This window comes from Crocodylus porosus, unplaced genomic scaffold, assembly GCF_001723895.1.
Source record: "Crocodylus porosus isolate Cpor-Errol unplaced genomic scaffold, CroPor_comp1, whole genome shotgun sequence".
NCBI classification, from domain to species: Eukaryota; Metazoa; Chordata; order Crocodylia; family Crocodylidae; genus Crocodylus; species Crocodylus porosus.
In genome coordinates, this window is record NW_017728911.1 from 30193286 (window position 1) to 30205530 (window position 12245).

Below are 12245 nucleotides of genomic sequence, written 5' to 3' on the forward strand. Positions count from 1 at the left end.
TCCTTCTACTTCCTCATCCTTTGATTCTGTCTTGATGAGGGTTGATGTATATTGCTCCTTGACATACAGCGCAACCCCTCCCCCCTTTTTCCCCACCCTGTCCTTTCTGTACAATCTATAGCCTGGAAAAAAGCGCAGGCTCAGGGGGGACCTGGTGGCTACCTACAAAGATATAAGAGGTGTACATCGGGATCTGGGGGAATGCCTGTTCACCAGAGCGCTCCATGGGATGACAAGGTCCAACAGTTACAAACTTCTCCAAGACCGTTTCAAGCTGGACATAAGGAAGAACGTCTTTATAGTCCGAGCCCCCAAGGCCTAGAACAGACTGCCGCCAAAGGTGGTGCAAGCACCTACTCTGGATTCCTTTAAGAGTCAATTGGATGTTTATCTTGCTGGCATTCTGTGACCCCAGCTGACTTCCTGCCCCTGGGGCAGGAGGCTGGACTCGATCTTCCAAGGTCCTTTCCAGCCCTAATGTCTATGAAATCTATGAAAAACGTTCTGCATGCAGAGAGAGGCAACCTGTGCAACTCATTGCCAAAATATGCTACAGAAGCAAGGACATTAGCACTCTCTATTACAGACGGGATTAGATATTTGCATGACTCAGAGTCCAAAGGGTGGAATGGCCATCCAGTTCAAAGCCCCCACACAAATGCAGGATGTAGCATGCCCATGCTATGCTCAAGAAAATTCCTATCCAATATATTCCTTAAAATCTTCAACGGAGGAGCTTGCACAGCTTCCCAGCACAGCTTTCTACTTTGCCAGTAGAGAAGTTTTCTTTATATTTATATTTAACATAAATCTGCTTTGCTGTAGTTTAAACCCTTTGCTTCTCAAGTGAGAAGATAGTTGCTGTTATACCAGTTAGGATAAATATTTAGATAGCTCGGCCCACATGCTCCAAGACAGAAGTCAACCACTAATTGCATGAGGTTAAGAAGATGCTTCCCCATAGCCATGGTAATGTTTAATTGACCATTGTATGGGCTTTGCATGCTCCTCTGCAACATCTGGTCAGAGACTAGACAGGATATTAGAGACACAGTGGCAAAATATTTCAAGGGGAGATTTTGCAAAGAAATAAAAGAGTATAAAATAAAAGCTCCCATGACAAGTTTCTGGATGCCATGTGAAAAGAAGGGGAGAATTAGGAAAGTAAGTGCTGGCCCTTTAAAAATGTTAAGTTTTAAAATGGCAGCTTTTTGATAAAATCACGGCTGATTTGCCAAGTTTAGAACTTGACAAGAAAGACAAGAGACAGACATTTGTTTATGACCTTGAGTGTTTAAAGAACTTGCTGAGGCTTATGGTTTCCTGTTCAATGGGCTGCTTCTAAAAATGGTCCAAGTGCAGCATTTCCACAGGTGATGCCGGCTCCCCAGCTGTGTCCTGTCCAAGGCAACCGGAACCACACGCTGCCATTTCAGCGCAAACGCAAGGGTCTTTGTTCAGCCGCAGCCAACATAAGACTCTTCTGGGGAACTGGGACCTGAAGATTTAAGGTCCCCGTGCACTAACTTGAGAGCATAGCAGAGGTAATTCAACAGAGCAAGCTTCATATTTGGAGGATGGCTAGAGTTAGGAGAAACTAATATGGTGTTAAGGGGAAAGGAAGGGGATGATACAAATTAAATGTTGCGATTTCCCATCCCAACACAGCTGAAAAGAGAGGGAACCCCTTTAACTTGAAAAGATACACTGGTACTCGAAAAGCAGCCTCTTTCTGATAGCTGGAAACCCCAGATCCTTGCCCTTGAGGCACGGCAGCCCAACAAATGGGATTCAAGCAGCTAGCTACTACAGCAACAATCTTAACAGATCAGGTTATCCTGGTTATTAAACCACACCAAGAAGGGGGGAAAGAAAAAGACACAATAGGAAACAAAAGCCAACAGAGTCACTGATTTCATTGACTGATAATTTAATAAAAACACTCTGGATACAGATTAACTTGCTTTGTACACTTCACCTCCCTGGAACTCAGAACTGAAAGTGCTTTGTTACCAGACTGAAACCTGGCCTGGTTTCATGGGCGTACTCGAAGCGCCCCCACTAAAGCACAGCGCATGAAGCTGCATGGAACCAACCAGGTCCAGGCTGGCCGTGTCTCAATTAAATCTTTAACCTCCAGCAGGTTCCTTGTCCTCCAAATTCCAGTTCACCCCCAAAAACAATGAAACTCCCCTTGAAACGGAGGAGTCTGTGGGCACGTCTACACAAGACGCCTTAATGCACAGAGGAGCGTTCTGCTATGCATGAGCACGTCACAGGAAAAACTGTGCTAATGTGCAGCAGAGCTAATCTTTAATGTGATGACCCTTTTTATACCAAAATTCATTATATGCAAGGTAAATTCACTTTTATGACATTGATGTGATGGAAGCCGGCAGTCAGCTGCTCGGGGGGTGCGTTGCAGGAGTGACGCGCACCAAAATATAGTCTTCTGTGTGCATCTGTGCTCCTCACGCGTTGTCTGCAACACGTGTTTCTGTAGGTGCCATCCCCATTATGGCAGTGCCCTGTGCTTGTGTTTATTGTCAGTGAGTACCAAAATTGTCTTGTAAAAGTGGTAGAAATAGGCCTGGGGGTCAGCACAGTCAAGGTCTTGGGAGGCATCCTTATTTGCTACGTTGTAAAATGGGTTCCCTTTATGCAAATTTGAGTTATCCGCCATTTTCCAGGAATGCATGTACAGCATAAAGGGAGGGAAATCTGTACTAAACTCAATGCGCAGTAGCAAAGGCACACCAATGACCATGTAGATGTGCCCACTGTGTGTTAAACAGACCTTCGTCTTTCCTGCTACCTTACATGCCATATTACACCTTCATTAACGCATGGAAAGGCCTTTGTCCCCCCTTCACTGACCTTCTGACAATAGCTGACAGTTAATCCTGGGGTGCCATCTAAGCAACCTGCCGCTGGGGTGGGAATACTGCACAAATCTCGCTAGGATTCTTCTTAATGTGATGTATGGCAACGACATTATATTATTTTCAGGTGGGGAAATGAGACAAAACTAGCGAGTAACTGTCCCAAATTCATATAGGTAGTCAGTGCTGGAGCAGACAACTGAACTCAGGTGTCCCAAGTCCCACAGGGCCTGCTGGCAGAGTTATTACGGTGCTGCATCTTGGCTCTGAACATGTGAGTTAAAGTACTGCACTAGGCTTGTGTAAAGGCCACCAAAGAGGGTGGTGCCTGGTTATTCAGGCTGGGGAGACCATGACAGCTGGATGTGATGCTGACCACATCCCTCCCTTGCCTGCTCCTGGCTAAGATATCAGTATGCCTTAACCATGCTAACCCAAAGGGCTACTAGGCTCAGACGGACCTTCCTTCCGAGTCCCAGGCTAAAAGGTATGCTGCTGAACCATCCTTCACCACTTAAGTCTGTAAAACTTTGGATTGGCACAGCTAAGACAAGTCACTTGTGATTGTCAGCCTATTCCTCAGCACCATTTTTGGGCTGTAGTATGTATGGGGAAATCCTAGCAGAAGATAGCGCTGCTGCTAGATTCCTCAGCACCACAACAAGGCCGGAAATGCTGACACCACTACATTGGAGAGACCAGGGAACCTCAACTTATGCATCTATCTGGCCAGTGAAACCAAATTATCTCTTTAAGCTGGGTCATGAGGCACATGCCCACTCCTGCCTGTGCTGTTGGCTGCCAGCTTCCTAATGGGTACATTTTCCTCCGTGGGAGGAGCAGCAATTAGCAGCTCCATCCCAGGAGCATCCTAGGCTGGCAGGTGACCAGAACAGCTACACGCAGTCCAGAGGTTGTGAGGAGTTTCCCAGCTTCTAAAGACATAGTGAAGAAAATCTAGCTTGTACCAACCACATTCTTGTGCTGCTCAGGAGAAAAAAAACAAAACAACACACCAGAACAACCTGTGCATGCAACAGAAACAAAAAAGAACAATTGAAAGAAAACAGCAAGTCGCACTCGAGCTTCCAGCCTGAAAAAAGAGTCCCCCCACCACGCACATGCTTTTCCATTCTTCCTTCTGCAACATTCCAGTTGCAAAATTGTTAAAATCATTAAGCGATTACTCACTTTCCAACCGAAATGCTGGAGGCAGATCAAACAGCGGCTACTGTTAATAAAGCCAACGCTCCCCACACCTAGGAGAGGGAAGCAGCAGTCCCCGTCTGCAAATGCACCGAGCTGGTGGCTTCTCTCCCCACACCCTCCCCTCTCTGGAAAAAGGAGTCTCAAGAGCCAGAATCCAAACGCCAGCACTCACCGTTCCAAAGCCCATGTGCCCAACTTTGAGTAAACAGAAGTACTGTAAACGAAACTAGAGAGTAAAAAAGGATTATCAGCTGGCTCTAATTATACCAACTGATCTCATCTTGTCATAAGCCTCTTTCCTGAATCCAGATCTATTTGTGTAACACAAAGACTGGCTTTTTAAAAAATGTGCATGGTCTGTAATAGGGCAGGGTGTCCATAAAATCCAGGACAACACAGCCTATGTCCTGTGCTACATTATGATGTTCTACTGATGGATTCACCAGCTGTAAGGCATTATCTTGTCCCTCACTTACCTATTTCTGCTTTTAAATACCCACTGTGACAAGTGATAAATGTTTTCAAAGACAGATGCTTTAACTAATGCGACTGTACTCAACACAGACACTACAGATTTGACAGGCTATGAAGTATCTATTTGCAGAATACATCAAACAACCGAGGAAGAGCTATCCTGCCCTAACTGACAAAAGAAACATTTCAGTCTGATTTTTCTCATCAGGCCTACAGAAAAGTTAGAAACTAACATTTGGCTTAAATGAATGGGAGTGCAACAAATGCACTCCCTGTGCTCATGAAAGTATGTGCCTCTACTCAGGCATCCAAATTTAATCAAGCAAGTTGTGAAGCAGCTGTTTCTGCCTCATCTCTGTGCAAGGCAGCTATCCCCTAGCTGCAAATCCATTAGCAGCCAGTCTAGTCATCTGAAGACCTCTGCTAAAGATCTAGAGTCCACAATGATAATTGTCCTGAATTTGTAAGAGCCACCACTGCTTTGGGGTGATCTCTCAAAGGGTCCTGGTTTTCATAGGAAAGGTCACAATTGCTGCCAAAAGTCTAGGTCCTTCATAAAGTGTCATCCAAGAACTGAGGCTTTACAAATTCGCAAGCCTTTTTTGGAAAAAACTGTAGCCAATTGTGTTTGGACTGTCCAGGCTCTAGGACATACTTGTTATTTCATATAAAAAAAAGGGGGGGGGAGGGTCTTGCATTGTCTAATGCAAAAGCCATACAGATAACAGGATAACGATCCTTTCAGCCGGAAAGCAGCCATTCACACAGCAGTCCATGCACCATCTGACAGACAGTGGCACTGGGAATGTTTCTTTAACTATTGAGTCTAAAAACTCAGGCCATCCCAGGTGGCCCAGACTCCAGCTCAGTCTTGATACTGCACAGACTTGGAATGAGGTGGTATTTTAAGTATAGGCATTCAGCAGTACTGGCACTTGCTCTGATTTATGGCTACCAGGAGTGAATGAAAAGATAAGGTTCCAAAATAAACAGGGACCCGCTCCCAACTTCCTCCCTCCGCCCTGGGCTTCAAGCTGAGAGTGAAGAACAAATCTGGAGTGCACGCTGCACCTCACATGGAAGCACTACATTGGTGCCCCACAGACATGTCATTTGATAGTGCCTATCATTTTCACACATGTGATCCAATTACCATGCATGTTGCAAATGTATATTCCAGCAAGCCCGTGCACCCATTCTGCATACCTGGCTTTGGCTAGTAGAGTTGAAAATGTCATGCCATCTCCATATTCTCTCCAAGACCTTATATCAACCACACCACCTCCATAAACCCTAGCTTCTATGCACATCATCTTTCTCTTTTCAGACTCCACATCCCATAGACCAGTGAGTCTCAACTAGGAAGCCAAGGGATACCTTTAGATGCTTTCAAGAGTGCCTCAGGATGCTGCGCAATGCTAGCGCTCTTTGGAGTATAAACGTCATTCACAAGATAAACCCAGAGGTTTCAGAAAGGAATCCAAAGTGTTAAAAGCATTCTAACCGGTTGTGGTCTTCCTCAGTTCTCTGTAACAGAAGAACTGCTCTTTTTTTTCCTGCAGTCAAAAAGCAAGTGAAAACTAAGAGTTGGCATTTTCCAGAGGGTGCCTCAAGTCTTAAAAAAGTTGAGAACCACTGCCATAGACTGTGCACCTTCCCCTTGATTTTGTTACACTGGAAAAGCTTCTGGTCTCTAAGGCTTACCTCTCCTAGGACTTGTTCCACATATGTGGACAGTGGTATTTAGGGAAGGTGTCTGGCCTGGGGTCCCTCCCTCGGACTGCTTGTGTTAGCTCCATTCAACCACTTCTACACAAAAATGTCAGCTGTCCAAAAGCAAGAGATGCTCCACCTTTATTGTTCCCTTTCACTCACTCCAAAGGGTAAACGAAACCATAACTCTGGTGATCCATCAGACCCTAGCAAACCAAGGAAATAGGCTCAAAGACAAACACACGGCAGGGATTCTTCAGCACAAAGCAGTGTGTGTTTGTTGCAGGTCAACAGGATGTTGCAGAACCAGACCCAGAAGGCCACAAGTACCAAGTCCCTTCAAAGAACAACCCACATCCCTTAGGGAGTTCCAAAAAGTTCCTTTGCGCCCCCCTAAGGTGCTCCAGTAATTCCTGCTCAACCTGGGGAGAGAAGGCAGCACCTTCTGGGGCCTGAATGACAACCACTCTAGCAGTTTTAATAGGACATAGAAATCTATCAACTCTACGGCACTTCCTTCGCAGAAGAGAGAGCAAGCCTCATTTGTGGCAACCTTAAAATCCTCAACGTGGAGCTCCACTCAAATGCCAATGGAGAAGGAAACTGTTCCTCGCCAAAAGACCAAGAAATACAAAGAGGTCAGAAAACATAAGGGATTCCATTCGCCCCTACAAACAGCATAGTTTTGTGCGTCAGGGCATAGGAAAGAATTTGCTCACTGTTCCTTGTTTTAACTGTACATGCAGTATATGCATGGTGCCAACAGAGACGCCAGACATGCAGTTAAAGACAGACAAAGTATAAAAACAGGGAAAGAGAAATGACCTGCCCTCTAAAAAAAACATCTGATACATCCCCACCCTTTCAGAAATCCTCTGTGGGATGCAATTCCATCAAAATGGGAAATTCCTGATAAGAAAGCCCACATTTTGCTGTTGAGACACAGGCAGAGAAAATGGAGGCCATGCAGTCTTTTAAAAAATGCTTTCCATCTCATCTATATAAGCAGCCACAGAAAATAACCACTCTACTTGGATAGTTTGTTCAGGGCAGGCTGGTCAACCCCCCTCCCAGATTACACATTTACAGCCTAGAAAAAATGCTGACAGATGTACTAGAGCACCAGCCAGAGCTCCAATGCTGCTCCAGTAACACAGGTATGTTCCAGTTAAACTTCAGTTAAGATCAAGTTTAACAAATCCAACCTAGAGAATGTACCATATTTACCTGAATCCAAGACTACTTCAAATTATAGACAGGGAAAATGCATCTATATGCCACAATTCTCCGTGTATAGAACCTAATTTTGGAGACTTGTCTTCTTAATTTAGTCCCAACCACCAGTGTAACAGGGCAAGCAGGGGAGTCAAGTGGGCTGACCCCTGCACCTCACTACCCATCCCTCCCACCTCTTGCCCACCTGGCACCTGCCCCCCTGCTTGGCCATCCTACCACTTGCCCTGCCTTCCACCTGCTCCAGGCACCTGCCCTCCCTGCAGTACCTGCAGCCCCTGACACCTGCACCCCCAACCATTTGCCCCTCTCTTCGGCCTGCCCCCTGCCATGACCCCCACCACCGCCTCCCTCTTCTCTGGTACTTACCTCCCTGTCACAGCTCCAGCTCCGACTCAGGCCCAATCCAGTCTGCAGCACAAAGCACATGCTGGGTTCGGCCCCCACTCATCCACGTGGCAGCAGCTGCGGTGATAGCAGCTCTGGCCCCAACACTGAAGCTGGGGACAGCTGCCACTGCCTGCCTCGGCAGGGGCCTGGATCCAGCACGTGCTCTGCGCTGCAGCAGGGCCCCAGCAAGAGCTGGAGCTGTGATGAGAAGGTCAGCAGCAGGGGCAGGGGGAGGCAGAAGCATGGATTAGAGGCTGGGAGGATGGGGCAAGGCTGACCCCAAGCTCAGGGTTGGAGCTGAAGCCACAGCCCTTCCCCTCCCCCTCAAAACCTGTTCACAGATCTAAGACAAGGAGGTTCTCCCCCCGCCCAACAAAACAACTTTAAAACACTGAGATCACAGCAGAAACCGTACAGAGCTGAGAAGCCAACAGTGTGCCGAGCTGGCCACACAGGGAACTCCTGCCAGTGCAGTCTAACGCAGAATTCATTTTCAGTGTACGGGTGGTCCTTGCTGTAGCCCTGGATGGCTATTTTTAAGGTTTCCATATAGAAATGTAAACTTTGTGAATCGGCTACTGAATCACAAATGAAATTAAAACACTTTCTGCCTTAGAAGTACAGTTTGGGGAGGGGGAAAAAGGAAGTCAAAAAAAGAAAAAGGGCATGGAGAATGCAAGTTCAGCTGCCTCTACACTCTGCATGGAGGAGGCACACCCAGACAATCTTAAGTGTTGGGACTGCTGTTTCCTGGGAGAAAGCCATCAGGTGAGAGGTTTCCCTGCAGCCTGCACGCAGGCACTATGGAGCGCAGGAAGATGGCAACAGACAGCATCAGGAATTTGCATTATACCCCCTTGCTGAGTCACTCTCTTAGGAAGAGACTCCCATTTGCTTCAGAACAATGAACACAGTAAAAACCCCAGGCTTGCTGCACGCCAGAAACAATAATAATCTTCTAAAGCCTGTCTGGGAGCAGACTATACTGGCAGCTAAAACAGACCCAATAGTTTTTTTCTTGCGAATACAGCGCAACGGGAATTTAGGGACTCCAGTCTCTGTCGTTTCTATATTGATTCTCTTATGGGACAGAAGACATAAGCCTCTTGTATGCACATGGCCACACTGGGTGGGGTATCAGGGGTTCAGGGTGAACTACAAAGCCAGGTTTTCAGCCATGCATGCCTTCAAAGGAATTCTCTCTTTTTAAATTAGATGCCAAGGCTAAGGATTTATTTCTTACTCAAAAGACTATCAAGAGCTAAAATATGCATACTGTTCTTGTGCCTCCACTGTCCAAAAGGGAAAATTAAATTAAAATAATTACAATAATAAATGCTTGTCTCCCCAGACTAACAGCAGCTTATGATTAATCCATCCAGCTGCTGCTAAGGTTCAGCTATGCCAAATAATTTGGACCAAAAATTGTTATACACACAGTTTTCAAAGCACTAGTTTTCTTGGGTAGGACCATGGAAAATCTGAGGCACTGCACAGGGTAAAACAGGTTAGACGCAGGAAGAGAGGGTGTGATAAGTTCTCAGTGTTGGGGGGGGGGGGGGGGCGGGCACTGCGGTTCTCTCTCTTTCTGCAGAGCTGGAGAAGCGCTGAAAAGGTCTCGTTTCCAAAGACAGCACTCACAGCTTTTTGCTCAAGGCTAGCAGGTTTTGCATATTCAAAAGTATACTGAGAGAATGGGTGGATTCCATTAAGTCAGAAATCCTTCCAAAATACTGACAATAAAGCATCTGCTTTATTGAAGGAATCCAGTCCCCCCATCAACTGCACTGACTTCCCCAAAGAGAGAGTAAAAATACACAGAAATCCAGTCCAAAATAATCAGTGCAACTGAGAGGACAGTATGTTGGAAGGTTTGTTGCTCCCTCTTACTAACTAGGACTGCAAGTTATACAATTGCTCTTTTCTTTCTTTCAGGAAAACAATTAGCACAGCTTTAAGCTGTAGCTCGTCATAGGGTGTGGGAGGATGGCATGATCCATCACCCTGACATACTGATGCAGGACCCTTTTGTCAACTGAAACTGTCAGCAGGAGAGACGTCATAAAGCCGCTGAGCCAAGTCCACTGATGCACTATGACAAGAACGAGGACTTAGCTCCTCCAAGGTACATAAGGAGGCGGGTTGACCCTCCCTGATTAAAAAGAGCCTTGCACAAACATTTCCAGCAGAAAGAGCACATCTGGGTGAGAAAACGTAAGCTTAGCTGTCAAGGCATTAGAGGACTTAACAGTGAAGTCAAACTCCAGGAAAGAACTAAGTTTGACCCTAGAGAGGATAGGTACATTTGGTGGGCATCCCTTCTACTCACAGGAGGTTCAAGTTTTCTACAAAGAGTAAAAGCGGGCTTTAGGACTTCTGACGCTTGAAAATCCTTAGTGAAAATTCACTGCGCTGCAGTGACTTCAAGGTTGATACCTTCAAAAGGTAGGTTTCTGAACACAAAAGCAATGTGCTGCACTACACAGAAGACTTAGGGACTTATTCAAAGTTCCCCCTGCCATCCGTACGTACTCTGGGGGAAATGCGTCTAAAACTGGGGGATACAGGAAGGCTGGAGCACTGACTCCAGGGTCTAGACTACCAGACTGCTCACAAAGGGCACTAGATGGGGTTTGCATTGAGGAGTGTGCATAGGTGAACTACAGAGGTAAGACCCGTCAGTCATTACCTAGACTAAGGGGACTGACACGCAGGAGAGTCACAAGCTGGCTCCAATGATAAGAGCCTCTTACAGGGAGGGAGTGGGCCTGGTGGTGGTACCAAACTAGAAAGTGATGAATGTGTTACAGGAGCAGTGCGCTTTGCTCTGGGAGACATACGAGTTGGAGAAAAACGTGAGCCTTGGTTCAGGACAACAACCTTGCAATGACTGGTATAAAATAGCTGTGTCAGGGAAATCCCAGGTATCAATGCTTTTAAGCATGTTTGAGAACAACCCCACCTGTGGAGAGTGAAACGCCTTTCCTTGTTTGATACAGTGGGAAATTTTAGACCTCGCAACTCTAGAGCTGAGCTTACTTATGAAACAGATACTGAACACACAATATGCCGTGCTCCATCAAGCTGTTATTTTATTCTGTTTGGGTACCTTTATGAATCCCCTACACCTATGCCTGTCATTATTCCCTTTCAATGCAACAGCCCTGACCTTGTTTTGTTATTATGACACATACAGCTGACAGAGTAAAAAAGTTATACCATAGCCTGCATTCAGCCAGTTTATAAAGCATGAGTTGATATCAGCACCTTGACTACTTATCAACAGATAAGTCCAGGAAACAGCTTTAAAAAACAGGCAACCTCAGCTATTATCTACTCATTGCAGATCAACAATGTTTAACCTTACTGTGACTGCATGTAGCAGTGCGCACGCTCCAGCGGCTCCTCCCAAAATCTCCGAATCAAGCACAGAGTATCAGAGCAGAAAGCAGTACACGAGTCCTGAAAGAGAGAAATGCGTAATCATTATGGGGGTATTGGCAGAGGTTCCTTCCTACACGTCCTGCACCCCAGGGACAGCTGAAGTGGAACAGGCTAATTTGAATGCCTGGCTAGCAATTGGTCAGCGAGAGGATGGGCGTTGCCATTAACACGCAAAGCTTCAAGTTTTGAGAGGAACATGCCAAAGAGGGGACCAACCAAACGGCTCCTTTTTCCTCTACTGCTCCAACAGGCATGCAGATGGGGAAGACAACCTCTCTGCCCCCGCCCACTTTAATAAAGAGACTTAATTATATCCATGTGAAAGATGCTTTGTTCCAAGTGAAATGCTTACAATTACAGGCTACATTTATTCGAGGAGGAAATCCAGCAGGAGGACGAGTGCAGACTGTATGCAAGCCCTTGCAGCCAGGGAGCTTGGAGATGCTTAAAGAACCCCAGTGGCCAGGACTAAGGGAATTCAAACTTTCTCCAAGGAAGCCTTCACCAAAACCTCAAGCTGGAACTGAAGCTGATGCCCATCTGTTCTTCCCTCAAGTCTACTGCTCTGGGGCACAATTCCCCTCCCCACCCACACACACTTCCCACCCACAGCACTTACTCTGGTCCATTCAAATGCACAGGCAGAGGATCATTGAAAAAAACAAGGAAGTCAGAGTCTTCACATAGGCTAAGTACGGACAGTCACGAAGCCCGAGGCAGAAGCGATTCAATCTAGGCAGCTTCCTCCAAGCTGTGTAGATTAAACTGAAAACCAACTGCACTGACATTCAATTTTCAACTGGGAAAGGCAGGGGGGGCCTGCACTGACCCAGGCCATTAGGTGTGGGGTGCCACAGAAGGACTTCCAGCCTGATGGCCATGGCCCAGCACATGCCCCCA

The 12245-nt window shown here is 46.4% G+C and overlaps 1 protein-coding gene across 4 annotated transcripts in view; it reads right to left on the minus strand.

The window, feature by feature from the left end:
- The window catches only part of AKAP13 (A-kinase anchoring protein 13), a 243484-nt gene extending 231625 nt beyond the window's left edge, over positions 1–11859 (minus strand). For all 4 annotated transcript variants that reach the window (XM_019533755.1, XM_019533754.1, XM_019533753.1 and 1 more), the window contains exon 1: positions 11269–11859. In XM_019533755.1, the coding sequence (XP_019389300.1) occupies position 11269 (1 nt within the window). In that variant the 5' untranslated portion in view covers positions 11270–11859. The remainder of the gene's footprint in view (positions 1–11268) is intronic.
- Between the last annotated feature and the right edge of the window lie 386 nt (positions 11860–12245).